The 20,161-nt window shown below is 38.5% G+C and overlaps 2 protein-coding genes across 5 annotated transcripts in view; both read right to left on the reverse strand.

The window, feature by feature from the left end:
- The window catches only part of LOC106158288 (uncharacterized), a 56,801-nt gene extending 54,087 nt beyond the window's left edge, over positions 1 to 2,714 (reverse strand). Inside the window, exons 1-2 of one of the 2 annotated variants that reach the window (XM_087012256.1) lie at positions 2,600 to 2,714; positions 2,066 to 2,167 (exon numbers count right to left, since the gene is read on the reverse strand). The gene's annotated coding sequence lies outside the window, so the exon portion shown is untranslated. The remainder of the gene's footprint in view (positions 1 to 2,065; positions 2,168 to 2,599) is intronic. The other variant, XM_013534212.2, reaches the window with a different exon arrangement.
- Positions 2,715 to 8,460: 5,746 nt separating this feature from the next.
- On the reverse strand, positions 8,461 to 18,482 carry LOC106158278 (N-acetylglucosamine transporter UNC93A). Of its 3 annotated transcripts, none has more exons than XM_013534199.2 (8): positions 17,974 to 18,482; positions 15,258 to 15,949; positions 14,048 to 14,217; positions 12,627 to 12,866; positions 12,032 to 12,073; positions 11,173 to 11,308; positions 10,254 to 10,385; positions 8,461 to 9,772 (listed from the first exon to the last, which is right to left on the reverse strand). In XM_013534199.2, exons 2-8 carry the CDS (start codon positions 15,811 to 15,813, stop codon positions 9,516 to 9,518), a joined length of 1,533 nt encoding a protein of 510 aa, XP_013389653.2. In that variant the 5' UTR covers positions 15,814 to 15,949; positions 17,974 to 18,482; the 3' UTR covers positions 8,461 to 9,515. The 3 variants fall into 3 exon arrangements, with proteins under 3 accessions (XP_013389653.2, XP_013389654.2, XP_086868074.1); XM_013534200.2 differs by lacking the exon at positions 17,974 to 18,482 and adding an exon at positions 17,656 to 17,807; XM_087011948.1 differs by lacking the exons at positions 12,032 to 12,073; positions 17,974 to 18,482 and adding an exon at positions 17,656 to 17,806.
- Positions 18,483 to 20,161: the final 1,679 nt, after the last annotated feature.

The following is a 20,161-nucleotide window of genomic DNA, read 5'->3' on the forward strand; positions in this document are numbered from 1 at the left end:
CTACCGCCAAGACAGCACAATTCTCGATGTTTTCAATTATAAATAGATCACCACCGAAATCAAGTCGATTCTAACTAAGACCTTTTCTAAAAATCAAATAGTTAGGCCGCTAGCTGTCAAACCAACAAAAGCAAAACATTCCCACCTTGACGTAGGAAAGGTCTCGGCGATGTGAACAATCTTACACTACAGAGATCATGAAAACTAATGTAATTAAACCTAAAAGAGACATAGACAAAGTATTCTTTAAATAAAAAGATTTTATTTTTTTTCTTACAACTCATTCTATTGTAATAAAGAGACATTGAACTTTCAACTGGTCAATAGAATCCGAGCATAAAATTGTCACTTAGAAAAAATGGAACTATAATTAAATCCTTAACTAATTTTTTTTTAATCTTAGAGTTACGTAACTGAGGTAACTAAGTTTCGGCGTTGTCACGACATAATTTCAGTACACATGAAGAAGGCTTTGTAATGCGGCTGAAAAGTTTTGACCTCCGTTTTAAACGTTGGGTCCAGTTTGAAATTTAATGAAAGTTCTTTAAATCTTCATATCATCTTAGATTAAACCTACTGAATCAAAACTTTAATTTTAATTACTTTAATCATTCCTTATTTTGTGGGGAGGCAGCAAGGGTTTGGGATCGCACCACCCCCTCCCTTTTCTCCTAGCCTCAATAGTCTTTCGCCAGGACTGCAGCCCAAGCAAGAACAGAAACGGATGACCGGATAGCTGTCAAACAAGATTGCTACTTCATGTGGAATATTTTTTCAGATGAAAGGAATTTCACAAATTGTTCAGTTACATATTAGGTCTTGACCCTGTGTCCCTGTAGTCTGATAACCGAGCGCCTGGTGATCTTCTGCCCCTCCAGGGGTTCGCGGTATCAAGCCGGCAATTGATGCCCTTTACATAGTTTTTCGCGTGTTAATAGCTATTCGTACACGGACTGCTATCTATGACATGTAGGTGAATTGCTAATTGATTTATCTACAGTTTTCAGAGGTCTTGTTTAGTGACGGCAAAGTGATTGCTTTTGTTTCTAATGAGAACAGAAAGCTCGTAGGCTCCGCACGCGCCTATGGGGCACTTTCTCGCATGCAACATATTAAAAAAGTACATTTATTCATAAAGAATGTCTGCGACAAATCGATAAAATATTTGTTGTTTTTGTTTCAAAGGCCCAATGGCTGATTTTTAAGAAAATAAAGTTTGGAATGGATAATCATCATTTTACTAAAATTAGCACTTTTAATATTTAATCTTTCTCCCCCTACCAAAAAAAGGTTTCTCAAAGTTCAATATAGCAGATTGGAGCAATGGTGAGAGATGCCATTTGCTTTTGTACAGGCCATCTGTGACAAAATAAGTCTGGAAAACCCACTGAGTTACTTTGTTTTGAAATACTAAGAGTAGAGATCAATAGCGAGAGAAAAGAACCGATCAAAATTTGTTTTGGTGGCTTATATTGCTCCATCTCTGTCTATATCCCGTGGTTGGCTTGCTGTCTTCTTATCAGTTATCCTCATTCCACGGTATACAGTCATTCCTTTCTTATCCTGTCCTATTTTATCCCATGCTTTATTCCTATCTCGGGAACCAGAATCACTTATTATTATTACCAGTGTTTTATTTCATTTATTTTAATTTTTGGTATTTAATACTTATCCCATTTAAATGGCCATTTTGGTATGATACATGTATATTCTAATCTACATTGAACGTCAGTATACAGGCAGAAGCAGGATATCAAAAGATTATATGCTCTCCCTGTTCGGTAAATTGCCAAAAATATGATCGAGAGTGTGGACATTTCCTAGCAGTGGACCACAGGGCAGTTACTTTACTGCAGAACAGAGATAGTGGGCGCATATCACATTAAAAATCCCGCACCCTAAAAAAATACACGCAGAAAAAATGTGCTTTTACTTCTATGAGAATGACGAGATGTTCTTCTTCTTCCACATCAAACCAAAATTTGCACAGTATTGAAAAGTCAACCCAACATATAACGATCTTTATTATTATAAATGTCTACACAGCGCCCATGTCTGCACTCACCAATATGAATTCCAGTAATCCTAGGAAATAACAGCAGCCGGTGACTCGGAATCAGGGGAGAGACTCTGGCAGTCACCTAGGATATCTCGGTCTCGAGGCAGACTTCGATAAAAATATGAAAAAAAAGAAAATCTCGTGAACCAGTGACATTTTCAAATAAAAATTCACTGACTCAACCGAGCCGATAACGGGTTTGGGCTCATGTTATAAAACAGTCCTTGCTTAATATCCCGGGTGTACCAGTACCATAGTGCACACATAGATCTATTTGTGACAAGAATAAATAGATTTCTCCGAGATAACAGCGAGGAAAGATAACATATAGTGAATGGAATCCCTCCAACAGATGTTCTATTGCTGTAAAACCTTTGACCTTTTTTTTTCTTTTTGTATTTGGATTGCACGCATCACTTCTGGCTCATCCACTGCTCACCTTCTACCGCCCCTCTGCTCCCCCCCCCCTCCCACCCATCTCTCTCTCTCTCTCTCTCTCTCTCTCCCCCCCCCCCCTCCCCGACACATTTTCTTGTCTACCTTCACAAAACTAAGACCTGCTCCACATTGTATTATTGCAATACAATCTGATCCTCTCTTGGAATAGAAGCCGATAAGAAAAATATGCGATCAAATATTCAAACTAAATACCCCATACAAGAGGGCCTCAAGACTGCTGAGGGCGAATGTCTCGTGGTCAAGGTTACAAGATGAACGAGATGAAGGAAAAGGAAATGAAGTCCAGATAAGATCTAGCCAGTGGTTGGGAGATAGACTTTCAAGATAAGATGACCCACTGATAACACACTTAAAGCCAGCAGCATCATGTATTCACTGATCCCTTCTTACAGCCTATTTAAATACAAAGGGGTTTAATCATACATTTATTTATCTATTAATTAATTTATTTATTCATTTATTTATTCATTTATCAAATGCAAGACTTTGGTGATGATTGGCCAATATAAAATTATATTGATTGTACGAAAAATTGACGTTAATAGCTATATAATTTTGACGAGACGATTTAAACACGGTGGTGTCTTGATAGTCTCCATTTTCTACGTTTAAGACATTTATCAGATTTAGCAGAAAGTAAGAGAAGAGTCATTCCTTCCAGCCCAAAAACTTTTTATTGTCGTCGTACTCTTATTACGCTTCCTATAAACAAACAATTATAAACAAACAAAATATACCTAAAGGTTGTGCGTCCCTATACTAAACCTTATAACATCACAGTTCTTATTAAGCAAGGTAAAATCTATGCTTACTATATATAAACTATAAAGTACGGGGCCTACAAGACGCCCACGACAAAATCAGTAGGCCTACTATAAACACTCTGTCTGACACCAATAATCTCCGTAAGGATACATGAGGATATTCACTACTACACCTGGAAAAACATCGAAAAATATCTGCGGAAACAAGTGCGAGAAGACAAATACTGCTATGCCATAGTGGCATGTCACGGAGGCCAGTAAAGCTGCCCTTGGTATGGTCTGCTTTGAGACATACAAAGAACAAGCAAAATCAATTTAAATTGCTTTTGTAATATTCCTTAAGAGGTTAATTTAAAGATACGATATCCAGGATTTTCGTACCACATTCAATTTTCCTTGAGAAAAAAGCATTTTCTCTTAATCAAGAAACAGTGTTGGATTCGTCCCTGAACTTTGATTAGACATATATTATTTATTGAAATTATAATTAAAATCATTATAATTGAAATTTAAAATTGAAATATATTATCGTTTCTACAAAAAAAAATCTAGCTTTAAATGTCTTGCCAGAAATGGATTAGATAATTAGCGTTGCAAGATATTTGGACAAAATAATACTTTGGGACATTTCAAATTCGGTAAGTACGCGTTTGCCTTCCAACATATGATGATATCCAGTTGCTATATTCATTTCAACACTTGGTTGTCGATTGTGACAATCTCATCTGCAGCAATATGATACATGTAGATGTGGTGAAGCCAGTGAACCTTCTCTGGTCACCCTGTGCACCGGTAGAAAAGGCGTAAGTTCTTCTTGCCAGGTGTGGCCAGGAAGTTATTTGACAGCGTTACCAGATTAATGACATTTCAATTTTTGCTTGAGGTTTTACTATTTTGCTCATTGTTTCACAATTTAACACAAAATACATGAAGAGATACGGTTAGTTCAAGCAAATATCCCGTTTTTTACTCTAAAATGTCGCCTCGTTAGTGTTAGAGCAATATTCTCTACTTAATTTTTGTGCAATTTTATATATAAATAGCCATCGCCTTTTAGAATAGAAAGATAAAACGTAGGATTCAAAACAAACAATAAGTACCTAAACCAATTCTTGTTTAACTTATCTGAGGACAAGTAAATTTTTTAAATCTCAATTTCACAATTAAATAACACAAATTAATGTCGCAATAACAATCAGTTTTACCAGAATTTGATAGCACATAATCCAGAAGTCAGCGCTAGCATTGAGCTTGAATGGATGGGTGAATTCATAAAACCATCGTTGGTGTGAGCTAAGGACTCTTAAAAATTTCCAGACTGTTTCAGATTTGTGAAGAGTGTCGGGAAAAGTGAAAGAAAGCTTTGGTACAAGGGAAAAAGACAGTTTCCCTCTGGGAAATTCGTTAAGCACGAGCACACACACACACACACACACACACACACACATGTAAAGAAATATCATTAGACGAATCACGTTATAGGTCTACTGCCCGTGTAACAGGAATGGAAGTCCGCTAGAAACCGTAGTCCGCATCCCTTTAATTTGTAAGGGTGACATTCGTCCTATATACTGACTCCAATAAGGGGTACCTCCAACTAACCCTAACCTGTACTAATCATATGGGAGTCCGGACTTCCATACCTGCCACACCGGCATGAATAGGATCTCGTCTTTATAAAAGAAAAGAAATATAATATGAAGACAAACCTACCTACTCGGCTTGGAAGTTCAACCCGCGAGTTTATCCGAAACTAATCATGAAATACCAAGGAATTTGACTCCCTGACACCCCCCTAAACCCGCCACTGTATGACGTGGTCTTATACAGAGAAATCATGGTAGGTGATAGCTTTGGATTTTAATTAGCAGCCGTGCACGCTACCGACTGCGCTGTCACCCTTGGGGTGAGGTCCGGGGCCCCTTCACGAAAAAATTGGTGTTTTGGAGGAAAAACAATGCCATTTGGTACTGTTTAGAACTATGAACCAGCTAATCAAACTCTTATTTTAAGAGGGGGGATATTAATGTGATATTTTCAGAAACCGAAGGGGGGGGGGGGGGGAGTCATGGCCGCCTTGACCCCCCCCCCCCAATCGGGCCCCTGCAACTGTAGAAGGCAACTTCAGATTGAATAACTGACCGGCTGGCGATATAAAATACAAAAATAATATGAGATTGTTGTCTATTTACTGCATGAGGATGTTCGCTTCTTGGTTAAGAGCTACATGTACTTCAATCTTGGATCATAGCTTCGGTCCAGGCTGTAATTCCATCGCCTTAAATACTGCAAAGACACGAATTTCAACATCATTAAACAGGTACATAAATGAGCACATGTTTTGATTACCAATTTCTCTGTATTTTGAGATATTTGAGAGATTTAATATGTTCATCATTTTTTACTCGCATTCTGGTGACTTAAAACCAAAAAAAAAAAAACGTTAATTTAAATAAAGCCATCGATATGAAACTTTTACATCAAATAAAATAGTTTGAAGACTTTTCTTTCCGTTCTTTTAAAATAGAGCTTTACACAAAAATAACTAGAGGATCAGAGAGGCGATACCGCCTCCGGATGTTGTACCACCAGCTGGAGTAAGCGTATTCGAATGGAAACCCCCCCAAAAAAGGGACACCACCACCACCAGTCTTGTGCTTGAGAAGCTCTATATCATGTAATTGACAAAATTCTTAAAATATGCAAAAAATATAACTAAAAATGGTACAAGCAAGCAGATTTTCGAAATGACCTGTATTTTCCTAACATTGATCACTCCTGTGTTTCTCTAGACAATAGACCTATTGTTTTTCCTTGAAATGTGTTGTCAGTGTTGCATATATGCTGACAAAAGAAAAAAACCATGAGGCAACACTAGGCATATCTCTGTTAGTTTTGAAGATATGAGGGACAAGAAAATATGTAAAGCTCAGTTCATGGTGAAAAAGTAGGTCAAAGGTCAATTTCAATGTCACAGTATATGACTACCTATTCAAGTTCAATAGTAACCATGGGCATTTCTTTGGCAATTTTGGAGATGTAAAGGCCAGAAAACATGCAAAAAGCAGTTCATCATAAAAAGTAGGTCAAACGTCAATTTTAAGGTCACAGTTAGTTGCCAGTATATGATTTCCTATTTAACTTTAATTGTAACTATGGGTGTATCTCTGTCGGTTTTTGGGATATAAAGTTCAGTTCATGGTGAAAATAAGGTCAAAGGTCAATTTCAGGGTCACAGTTAGATTGCCAGTATATGACTTCCTATTCAAGTTCAACAGTAACTATGTGCATATCTTTGCCAGTTTTGGAGATATAAAGATCAGAAAATTTACAAAGTGCAGTTCATGGTGAAAATAAGGTCAAAGGTCAATTTCAGGGTCACAATTAGATTGCCAGTATATGACTTCCTATTCAACTTCAATAGTAACTATGGGCATTTCTTTGCCAGTTTTGGAGAGATTAGGGACTTAAATGTTGCAAAGTTCAGTTCATGGTGAAAAGTAGGTCAAAGGTCAATTCTAAGGTCACAATTAGATTGCCAGTATATGACTTCCTATTCAACTTCTATAGTAACTATGGAGATATAAGGGATTAAATGTTACAATTTTGGAGTTAAATTATGTGCCATAAATTTCCAACAAAAAAATTAATTGAAATAAAGAAAATGTCATTTTGGTTGAAATTCTTGAAATGGGAGGTGCTCAGAAGTTCCAGATGTTCAAATTTCATGAAATAATGTCATTTTTGACCAGAAGTTGTCTGCCTCGGTCTTCTGTTTTATTTTCCAGGGGTTCAAAATTTATTACACATTACCGTATTGCACATTTTGCTTTCACCACCACAATGTACTTTTTGATACAGCATAACTCGTAAACCGTTCGGAAAAAAAACGGAGACCACCTTCAGTGTTAGGCTTGACATGCTCTACAAAATGCAAAAAAGAATAGGTCTCTAGCATTAACGGTTCCCGAATTGGAGACAGTTTTCAGTTTCGGTATCTTTTCAGGGGCGGATCCAGAGATATTTTCTGACAGTCTTCCAAATTATCTTCGTTGATCCATCTTCCATTTTTGACCGTCTTCCGACAGAAAACATTAGATGGCTGACAATGTAAACTTGAAAATCTGACCGTCTTCTAGAAGACCCAGAAGACGGCCTAAATCCACCCCTGCTTTTGGTCGCTACTCCCGTGAAAATGCACCGATTGACCCCAAACTCACGGAGATGAAAGATGACCTGAAGGGTAACACCTGCCAATAATATTATAGGTTAGGTCTGTGTACATAAGCGCAAATAATTCCAAATCTGTCTGAACATAAGCGCAAATAATTTTTCTTTCGTAAAAAACTTCCTTTTTCTGAAAATTTTGGCCCGTTTGACCCTGAAATAAAGGTCAAAGGTCAAATCCAAGGGCATATATGAAATCTCCACATATGACTTTCTGTCAGCCGTCTGTAGAAATTTTTCCCATAATTCTTTCCGTATGGTAGATAATTAGCATTTAATTTTGCCATTTTTGGACAAGGGTGCGTTGCAATGAGCGCCACACCTAGACCCCGGCACCGACAGACCCCAAAATTACATGGAACGAGTTGAGATTATAGGTGACCTAAATCCAAGAGATGGGTACGCAGGCCCTTGTAGTCTAGGAGGAGAAGCGGTAACGGTGAGATGGCGGCGAAGCCGGCGGAACATGCGGGTCGGGACTAAAACCATGTGTACCGCCAGCGCCTACGCATATTCAAATATAAACAGGGAATCGTTATCTTAAAAGTGAAAATCTTATACAGTTCCGACTTTTGACGGGTATTGGGGTATTTTTTGCGATGTTTATAGAAAAAATTCAAACGTTTACTCTCTTTTTTTCAACTTTTCTCGTTTTACTTTAAACTTAGAAATATAGTCAGTGTCGTAATTTATAAATGAAGCAGTATTTCATTCTTGCAAAATCAGTTAATTGTGGACAGAAATTTTGCTATTTTACAGAAAGAGCTTATATTGTTATTATGGAGACGATGTGGTAAATGTGCAGGTAAATGAAATGAGCTAGAAGATTATGTGGGCTTCATTGCGGCAGCTGCCCTTCTTCCAAAATCTGGGCTTCATGAATATTTCAATAAAATGCACAAACGAATAATCAAGTCAAAAACGAATAACAAGAAAAAGAAACAATAGACAGAAATTTTGGTATCCTTTATTATTGTTTTCAAGTGCTTCTTTTACCCCAACAATCCATTTTATCTCAAGACAAAAACACCCCTTATATGCCAAGCTATCAATATATATTTGCACACCCAGGGGCGGATCCAGAATTATTTTAAAGGGGGGTTCGCAGATGCAAAGCCGGCCCCCACCTCTCTCCCCTTGGCGTGGGGTTCGGGGGCCGCTGAAGGCCCCCGAAATTTTTGGTATTTTAGGGGTGCCCTTAAGTATGGTTTAATGCTATGATTCAGTTAGTCAAAATTCTAATTTCAAGAGGGGACCATTGGTGTGATCTTTTTTTCAGAAATCGAAGGGGGGTCAGGACCCCTCTGACATCCCCCTAAATCTCCAACTGTTTAGGTAGTGAGAGTTGGAGAGGGGAGTCGGTGTTACGTGACAGAGTCCGCTTCCCATTCATTTGTGCAGGTGAGCCTCGCTCTAGATTTTGACCCAGTTAAGTCAAACTAACCCTAACCATTATAACTATGTAAACGTGCGTTACTCCAAACCATCATCCAGAGGCAATTCCGTGGACTTGGACAGGTTATCAAGGCAATTGGCAAAGGAAGTTTAGAAAGTGTGGCTTTACGAGGGAGAAACGAGGGGAAGCGAGCAAGGGGAAATAAAGAAAGCGGGTGAAAGCTTATGGACTACAATATGTGGCACGGATTCAATAGCGGAGATTTTAACCTGGGCCAGTAATTGTAACCGTTGGAAGCTCAAGAAGCATTCTCAAGAAGCACTTCACTTGCACTTGAAAGAATGAGCGAAAGCTGTAAGTCACCTATCTTGATGATTTGATTGAATTGAGTTACACAGTCCTTGATGTTTTGCAATGTAGCAGTATTTGACGTTATGGTCAGAGGGTCCCTGGATGTTATCAATGAGTTGCGTACACTTTGTATTGTAAATTCGAGTCTTAGTGGTTGTAGGATACGCTAAATTTCACGTAAGAATTTTACCATTCATCCAACCTTCTAACAGAAAAAAGGAAACAGACATAAAAGCACAACGGGATAATCATTATAACTTTATGCCTTCACTGTCGGCAGTTCTGATGTCTTCTCTGTATTTAGTTCTCGACCAGGCGTCTGCCTCTTCTGCAAGGCCTCCACTGTGACGTAGCCCCCCATGCCCAGGGCCAAAGTGCCAATAAGGATGTACACCTTTACATAGACACAGAGCTGGAAACTGAAGACGTAGGCCAACATGAATCCAGCTGACTCCCACATGCGGTAGTTAGAGAACGCTGCCGCCTGGTTGTTGTGAAACACTACTCCATATAACGCTGAAAAAATATTTTTCATTATTTTTTAAAGCTTCTGGGAGCACATAACTGAAACTCTTACATTAATGAAGTTAGAGAATGAAAATGACCTGGGCTTTGTCCTCTCCACCTTAAATTGCCACTGTCATAGCTGATGTCTTTAACCATAAAATTTAACTACACTAATACTGTGAAAATAAAAGAATATAACGGTATGTTCCTTTTCTATATGTGCGATTAAAATTGCATAAAACAGATATATCAGAATCGACAGTAAATTACTGAAAAACTAGGTTTTACTTTTTTGGCTTTTTTGTTTTGTTTTGTCTTGTTTTCTTGCCTTTCCTAATCTCTCTCTCTCTCTCCCTCCCTCCCTCACTCACTCTCTCTCTTTCTCAGTGAAAAAATGGCTTTCAAACAGACATTTGGTAGTGTCTCTACTCAAGAAGTTATAACTTCTTGATCCGTCAATGCTTGTGGCTTAGGCTACATTGATCAGTACCATTAATTTGAGTTTGCCATATAGCGTCTCCCATCCCCCAAAGTCCTGCAAACACAAACAGCAAAGCTAGGCTGTCTGAGGTGGGCTGCCATGTTAAAAACACCACTTGCAGCGACAGATGTAGGAAAGAACCTGAAGTTAAATAAGTAATGGTAATTATGCAGCAACTGTGCCTATGCACCTATTAACATACATTTGGTTTCATAAGACAGCAAAGCTGTCTCATGGGCAGGCAGAAGATAAAGATAAAGAAGCAACCTAACAATGGAAGCGTACAAAGACGTTTGTGTCAATGTAAATGCAACGTTTATGATAAAAACATCGGCATGATCACCAGTTCTTTATAATGTACTACTTTGTATATTTGGAAAATATAGTATGCACGACAGACAACACACGCAGGTGATAGCTATATGTCCAGACACGGTGTCCAGGCCCGTAGCCAACGATTTCAAAAAGGGGGGTCTTTTACCATGTCACCTTTGTCTAACTAGACTAAATTTTACCCAGAAGGGACCTTTTCCCGGCAAAAAGGGGGGTTCTTTCGAACCCTCCCCGACCCCCCCCCCCCCACCCCTGGCTACGGGCCTGGTGTCTGTCCATTAAGATATGTATGCTCCCACATGAACACCAATGTGTTATGTTTTATTTTCAAGCAAGTTTTGTGCCAAAGGCTGCTTTATTTTTAACATTCTTGTGCATGAAGCAGTACAGAGTGAAATGTCATTGAATGGTTGTGACTACTCTTTTAACAAAATGTTTATCAAAACACGTGATAAGAAATACCAAACAATGAAATATAATACCACTGAACTTTTCTTGTGTAACACGTGTCAACATTAATTATACGTTGATTCGCAAACATATTTCTCAATATTAGATTCGTGTTTTATCTAATCCAAGAGAAAGAATTAGTTACCAAAAACGAAAAATGGAATTCTTCCAATGTCTTTCACCAACTTCCCAAAACCAAAGGAACATACGGCATCTACGGCAGCATTGCAAAGCATCACGTAGCCCACATTCCAAATACCTTCACTGCAACTCACATACGACTGAAATGATATATCATTAAACAAAGGAAAATGCTTCATAAAAACCATGGCTTATTCACCATGCACACGCATTCATACAGAATATGCCCCATATTCATTTCTAACAGTTTCAGTAAAATCACAGATTACTTAATTTGACTAAGCCCATTTGAATATCTATGGGCCAATTTCAAGAACAGTTTTAAAGTTTTTTCAACCACGTTTAAACCTGAAATTATTCAGAAGTTTTGTTCATAAATAAAACAGCAGATGAATGCGCATGTAGTATGTTAATTCTGAATATGCTTGAATTAATTCTACCGTCTTTCACAGATTGACATGTCAATAAGTTTTTCATTATAAATCTGCAGAAACCACAAAATAAGCTGGAATTCTGCTAAACTATTTATATCGAGGTGTCATTAAAACAACATGCCGCAAACTTGTGTTTCACCCAGGTGCCATAATTAAGAATAGATCTTCAATAAAAAAAGCCGTCAGCTATTTTGTCCTAACCTTCGGAGACATTAAAACGTCAAATTTGGATCAAAGCTTTGTTCTCAAAAATATGTAGAAACATTGCAATGTTTTAAAAATTGATTTAATCAGAAAGATTACTCAGTTTTAAGATGTCTGTTTTTATGTTTTAGAGATAAGTGTAATGTGTAAGATGACTTTAATTGTAGATGATTGTATTTTATAGACAATGAGAGAAGAATAAAAAAATAACTTCGTTTTCGTAACTGTAATTTCCTCGCGGCACAGCTCTTTGATACGATGTAAAATCTGAAAAAAAAAAAAAGAAGTATGGACTTTTAACCATATTTAGGAACAAATTCCCTTTAACCCAAAATAAGTTAAGGCTTAGCGATCCTGACGGAAAGAGGGTGATAATCAAAACCCAAACTCCAATGACAAATAGAAAATGCCTGCACTAAGACGCGATCGAACATGAGATACATGTCTTTTTTGAGTGAATGTGAGCATTTAGCCGAGAGAAAACTGTTGTTTGTTGCTGTACCTGAGGTAAATATGAAGTCTTTAACAGACAGTGACATGCAGTATGTGATGAGAAAATTTACACAGAAATAAAGACGTTCAGGTGATCAGTTTTGTTTTTGGGTTTAGTAGTATTAGAGAGCCTGTAATTATATCTTTATTAAACCATATTTATTTAGGATTTCGTAATGAATAATTAAACCGCAGCCAGCCGTTACTTTTTACTTTTTCATCTCTTGCAAGGTGCAAACTAGCCAGGGAAGTCATGTATATACATGTACTTCATTGTAGCACTATCGTGGTACATCTGACTTTGTCTAAGTGAATTTATAAAACTTACTTTTGTGAAATCTCCACCTATAAATCCTTGTTCCAACCCACTATACAGGGTGAGAGGGATGAGCAGAAGCTGCTCACGTCTCCTCGTTTGTTGAAACGTGGCCGTGAGAAGCTGCACTGAAATCAGAGGCCGTTTCTTGCCTGGTGTATCTGGGTGTGCGGCCAGTCGGTCAAGAAATGTCACAAGTATTAAGATCGCCACTACCCCACTTGCTACGTACATTCCGCACAGAGTGTAAATCTGGAGGAAAATAAGCATAACACGTGTATACTAGAGAAATGTGTTTAATTTTTATTGCATTGTATTTTTGGACGATGAAAATATGATTGAGAATAACCGAGTAGAGTTAAAACTTTCATGTATACAAGTTACAACAGCATGTGGCAGTCAACTCCAATGAAAGATGACACATTATTTTACCAACCGATAATATGAAGTTAGGTGCGTTTATCTCCAACAATTACACATTAAAGATGTTGATTAGCTCTCTATTAGCCTGATGTGAATTTTGGCCAGTGTGTGTTGTGCAGACTTGATATGGTCAAAAGTCACCGAAAGCATCTTATCAAAACATTTTCTAGCTTTAACTTGTGAGGCCTCAGAAATAATTTAATACATATTTGAAAAAAAAATTAATTATTAAATCGCTGATAAAAGACATCGAAAACATTACCATAATGCATCTTTTGGCTCAAACTTGCGTGGCCTCAGAAATATCTTAAAAGCATTTTGATAGAGAGGTTTAAGAAAGTATCAAACGGAAGAGCTTTGTAAAAGGCGCAATCCTGAAAATTTTCACGAGTAATCTAATTTAGTGAAATAAATTGAAAATGTAACGTTGTTGTCTATTTAATTCATTTAAAATGTAGAATAATTATGAATTGGTTAATCTCATGACACTCTTCTAAAGCTACAACTTCTAAATATACAGCGCAAAAACAATGCCAAGGGACTAAAATCCCTATAGTTCGAAATGAGTCCGACAAGGACATCGAATCTTTTATGAAGGACTCTAAGTGAAAGGTGTCCAAAGCTCTCTTATTTCCATTACATCATACTCCAGAACACGCGTTTCTATGAATGGGGACCTAGCCCATGTATTCCCCGAGAAGTCAGTTATATAACGCTTGATGCACTCTTTTAGATATTACAAAGTTCTAAGTTTAAATGAAAATCCCATGGTAAAACGATTGTGTAACATCATATAACTGTTATGTAATGTTTTTAAAGGCACCGTCATTATATATTTCAGAAAAATTCATTTCATTTAAGGAATTTGATTTGCCTGCAAACATGCATGTGAAAATATTTTCATGACATTTCAGCAATTTGTTGATGCAATTTGTTTGAAATGTTTAAAAAAAGAGAGTCAAAATGTTTTGCTGTACCTGGGGACGGGATTTTCTTAAAAAGCTACTTACTGTCTCTGCCGGTGGCCTTTTTAGACCTGCGTGTGTCACATTTCCCAAATCCTCATCTCCCGTGCAATAGGAGGCGCCACATCTGTCGAGAAGTTCTTTGGAAATTTCTGTTTCGTTCTCCGGTTTTTGACTCAAAATCAGAGAAGATGCGAAATTACCCAACATGACACCTAGAAAAGAAAGAGAGAGAATTGTCCAATATATACTGTTTACTTTTAGGGATCATTTCTATTAGCAATGAAACAAGTTAGGTAACACAGGGCCTTGAAGTGCGGGGGAGGGGGGGGAGGAGGGGTAGCGGGTCGATTTGTGAAATGTTACCCTTTTTCCTATCAGGAGTCTCTTACTTTTCCTTCGGTCAGTGTCTCGATGAAAAACACTAAGGGTTGAACTTCCAAACCGAAAGTACATGTACGTTGAGCAGAGAGAACTACGTCATTTTACTTCTTTTACACACAGTGCAATTTAAATAATGTCCACGTTACTATCTTGACTTTTCTCGTCTCAAATGTGCCTATTAAATAGACCACAGGTGCTGAGCCTACTTATGCCCCAGGGCTGTAGTGTGCGCGTGTGTGCGTGTGTGTGTGTGTGTGTGTGTGTGTGTGTGTGAGGGGGGGGGGGTTCGAGGGTTTCGAACTGAACACCACTTTTGCCGGTGTAACAGGAATGGAAGTCCGCTAGGAACCGTAGTCCGCTTCCCATTACTTTGTACGGGTGACATTGTCCCAATATTCCAACTTACCGTTGCCTGTACTAATCATATGGGAGTCCGGACTTCCATGCCTGTAACACCGGGCTCCACAAAAGCTGTAATTACATGTACTTTGTGCATTATTATTTTAGTGGACTGTGTGTTAAAAGACAAAATACCAATCTTATCTCTACTCAACGCAATTGCGGCTTTGGAGTTCAACCCACTTGCACAAAAAGTTGAAATACAAATAACCTGCTTAGCTGCTCCAAATATTTTCCTCCGTCCACTGGCCAGGAACATCACTGGACAGAAATATTAATGACAGTTGACGTATGTGATGAGAAAATTTACACAGAAATAAAGACGTTCAGGTGATCAGTTTTTGTTTGACCAAAATGCGTGCACTGCACATTTTCTGTAAGGAGGTAGTTTTAAAAAAGTCAGAAACAACTTAAATGAAAATGGTGTGTGGAATATTGTAGGATACATTTCTAATACAAGATTTATACGTACTTGTTTGAAAGCATCCGAAGAAAATGCCAAAAAATCTATTCACTACGGCAGTGGCGGTTTCTCCAGTCAGTTTTGCATATTGGAGCGCTAACTCTGTCAAATATGTACACTTGGCAGCCCACAGGGGTGCAGCACCCAGCCCCATGATTAAGGAGGCCGGCACCATTGTACCCCAAACGGCGTAGAAATTTCCTGCAATGTAGAGTACATAACAGAACATCGCCGTGACGATCGTCCATTTGCATCCAAGAAGAGATATCATGGGAGATGGAACAAATAGGCATGACACTATCACCGCAATGGAGACAATGGCAAGACCATACACTCCCAGCCCTTCATCTTTGTTTAAACTACTCTGCAGCGCAAACAAGGATTGGACTGCTGCAAACATAAAAACAAAAGCCACACACAAGAGTGTTAAGTTCTTTATGATTTTTTTCTTGGGGAAGACGATAGAATGGACATCAGCGTTTTCAAAAATTTCCTTCGAAAGAATTTCTCTGGACGAGTCGCACCCATCACTAGCTCCGGATGACGCAGCTTCTGGAGAGTTCATCCTTCGCAGTGCCTTGCTGGAAAGTTTAACACCCGTGGAAATTAGATCCCCTGGAAGTTTTTTCTCACAACGAAAGCTGTCTGTTCCGTTCGTTTTTGATGTTTTTCATTCCAGCATCCCTTTCTTTTTTCGTCACCTAAAATCACCAAAAATTGTATAGTACGAATGTGTCATACAGCAATTGCAAAAACAGCAGAATTTCACATTCGTCTAGAATACCGTGCGCTAGTAGGGCTCCATGTGTAAGTCAGTCCCCATTGCGCCACTTTAGAGCAGATGACACAGCATTAAGAAGGGGGCTGCCTATATTTGCCCTCTCAAATCACAAGTCATTGTTGGACTGAATGGCATCCAAAGTGACAGAAAAACCCTGAAATATCTTAAGAACACATACCGTCTATGACAGATTCGCATCTTACTAAACAATTTTGTAGCTAAGTACTATGCAATTTTGTAGCTAAGTACTATGCAACTAACCTAGATGAATGTTAAATGAAAACAATTGGTGTAGCGATCTCAGAATAATCATGCAAAAGCTACAGTTAGAAGATATGTTCAATATGCGGTCCGCAGTAGACTTCGAGCTGTCATTAGGGAAAATTATCGAATTGTAAAAGGTGTTATGGAAAAACAATATTCTGAAAAAGTCAAAGGTAAGAACATATGTGCTTCACTTGTGAGTCATATGTTAGGTTGTCTATGGGTAAGGCATTAAGATCAGTACTACGCCAATTTAGATGCGGAATACTGCCGCTGAGACTAGAGGCTGGCCGCTACGTGGGGGAAGAGGCTTCGCCCCGCCTTTGCAAATTGTGTGATAAGAACATGGTTGAGGATGAGCTTCATTTTGTTTTGGTATGTCCCCTATACGAGGACATACGCTGTAAGATTATGGGAGACTTGGACTGTAATCATGTTGACAGGGAGGATTTATCCAAAATACTGATTGACTTAATTGAAAATATACCTAAAGACATGGCAATTTATTTTAAGAGCAGTTTTAGTTTAAGGCAGTCAGTGCTATTTAGGGCTCAAGAGTTTAGTGTAGCATAAATTATAAATTTGCTTAAGTTATAACTTTCAACCTTAATCTTAGTTTTTTGTTTTGTTTTGTTTTGTTTCTGATATGTGTGCAAAGTTCGGTGACTTGTAGGCCCATGAGGCCGGGTGATCTATATATCTATATATGTAGCTTTGACTTTTAGGGACCATTCCCACACCCTATTGTACTAACTGTGAATCGATCTATCTCCAAGGGGATTCTCGCTAAATTGCAATCACCTTAAGCTGCTTAGATGTCTGTCACGCCTGCTGAGGCTGCTACGAGGTAATTAATTATCGTTTAGCAGCTTCAGTAGGCGTGCCAGACATCGAAGCCGCTTAAGCTGAAACCCCTTGGAGATGGATCGATCCTGTAAGATCGTTCTAGGTATGGGAACTCAGTCTTAATCTAAAGTGCCGCAGTATATTGTATTCTACTGTTCATTGACCGGCACACAGCATTTTCTTCTTACTGGTCTGTTTTTCTATCACCATGTACCTTTGAAATAATTTGAAATAACCCTGGTCACCTTACATAGCCTACTGAAGAATTCAACCCAAAAGGTTTTATAAAATGCTTTATAAGCAGCTGAGCTTTGACCCCCCTTTTCATGGTTTTCGTCACGTTAGCCAACCGAGGATATCAATCAGGATAGCATCTGAACCGTCTTTTTATTTGCACATCAACACTACCGGCGTTAAAAAACTGATGGTCTGTGTAAATGAAGTCCGTCTTTCTTTCGGTTCATAGAGGTTAAGGCTAGTGTGACGTAAGTGGATAAAATCTAAGATGTGACTTACCTGTACAAATCACTGGAAACCAGACCCTGTATCACGGGGGACTCTCTCGTACAAGGCACCGTACGCTATATGATACACATGCACTGCTGTGTGTGTTTGCGTCATGTCATGCGACCTGATCATTTTACTAACCGGTTAACAGTACTTGGTGCAGGTTAAGCCATGCCTTATCTTTGAAACCTCTGATCTTTTGGACTGCTTCTTTAAATCATACATATACACAATGGCTCATTTTTATCAGGCTAAGGTAAGTAAAATGCTGAACAATTGGTTGTCACAAATTAGCAAAGACACGCTGTATGTTGCGTACAGTTTTACCTGTGTTGTTTACTTCTTTGGATGTCCAGCAACACAACATATGGCTCCCATTGTAAATGTACCTATAATTAAAAGTATGTCATCTCAATGACTCTGATGAACGGCCTGAACCGTACACTGAAGCCGTATTCCGTACATGTATGCTGCACTTGGGAAGAGACAGTTATCTTCGTATAGGACAGAAGTAGTTCGTGGCATAGGGAACGAACTTTTCATAGGGAGCCATCCATTCAGGAATAATATAACTATCGACAGGGGTGGAAAAACGGCAAAAATATGTCTTTCAAAGACTTAGATTCGAAGCATGTAGACAAACAGAAGCAAAAACATATCCTCTTTGGCGACGGTAAAAATGAAATATAAATACGATAACAGTCTGCAACGTTAGCCACTGGTCGATGTGATTTGTTGTGAATTTCATCATTGTTAGATAGGACTATGGTAAAGCCTTTCATCCGGGTAAATTTCATATGTTAATGCAAAACATGATGTTATTTCAGCCAATGACATGCACACAGCTTTGTCTTCGCCTTGATGGATCAGAGACTGCCATGCAGCTGTTGTGGACATTAGGAAAGGTGTACAGTCAATCCGAAAGAGGCACATTTTTCCGTTCCCGAGACTTATGAGCTGCTCAAAAATTTGGTTGCGGAAGATATACGCAAAACATACGCAATGCATAAGCAATACATATGCAATACATGCGTTGTTTTCTGCTCTTATCCGCAACTCACAGGTAAATTGTGGCTTCCTAGCAGACTAGGAGAGCATGTATGGAGTATGTCAACCATAAGTAGAGCACCCCTATCACGTGCATTTCACGAATGTAAATAATATATTGCGTATATTACGGATCTAAGCGTTTCTGTTGCGCTTTTGTTCGTGATACATACACAATACATTATTCATATATTCGTAATTCATACTGTTCTTCTCAGCATAGCATACTATTGCGGAAAATTTGACATTTTGATCAGTTCTGTTGCGAATGACAACGAAGGCCCGAATCCCAAGAAAATTTGTATCCGCAATTCATCCTCACGATGTGTTACCAGGCCTTTAGGCCCCGATAGTGCTCCAGCTGGTTGGGGACTGATGCTAATATTGGAGGGTCAAAAGGTTCTCCAGTCAAGTCATTTCTTCACAGTGGATTTAAAAACATAATTGAAACAGAAAAGAAGGAATATCCAACTGATCTCTGTAAAAAAATGAAGAGTATGATGAATAAAAAACAAACAAGGAACTGTTCAGCAAAGATGAGTGGCAGAGTGTTCAGCTAATCATTGGTTATATTTCACGTTTAAATATTTTAAACATGTGGGAAGCTAGATGTAGTGCACAGTGATGGTAGTGATGAAGATGCACCGGATAAAGCCTTTCAGAGGCAGACATTAAAGCAACAGATCAATGAAATGGCAAATATAGATAAAAGGCTTTTTCATTTCCTTTTTTTTTAATCTGTAGCCATATAAATTGTACATATTCAGCACAGTATCCTTTAACTAAATGCAGATTATAGATAAGTCAATTTTTCATTCAGGTTTTTGAAACTTGTAATGATGTATATAATGTAAATATAAGATGTATAGAATCTGCCCCTGTATATGTATTTTCGCTACATATAATTCTTTTAAAGCAATTTGTTTTTCTAATGACAAGAGATGGGAATAGATAAAAACATCATTTATATTGCATCTGAAATGAATGTTTCAATAAAAAATAACCTGTAAAGTATGATCTTGGCTCAGTCTTTTGGGGACAGGGGAACTGGGTCCCATGCTACAGTAGTGCCGCTGTACTAACCTCCCTCGCCAGACATATTGGAAAGTTGAAAGCTAACCCAGCTAACCCATTTTATAAGTGATATGACCACAGTTTAAATCTACCCCATTTTTAAATGTTTGAAATGGGTGTACTTCAGTGCATTGAAGGAATTCTTAATGGGGGTGCTGATATTACACAACGAAGGTAACATTATGCAACAGTCACAGAGCTCGTTCCCAATGAAACTATCATACTTGTAAAGAGTAGCTCACCCTCAGGGACCCTATCCAGGGCAGATCCGTAGATATTTTCTGACAGTCTTCCTATTTACTATTTACCTTATTTTTATCCATCCTCCACCGCCCCCCCCCGACCCCCCCCACAGCCCCCCCCCCCCCCCCCCCCCCCCACACACACACACGTA

Source organism: Lingula anatina, chromosome 4 (genome assembly GCF_051362555.1).
Source record: "Lingula anatina isolate TDL-2025a chromosome 4, LinAna3.0, whole genome shotgun sequence".
NCBI lineage: Eukaryota > Metazoa > Brachiopoda > Lingulata > Lingulida > Lingulidae > Lingula > Lingula anatina.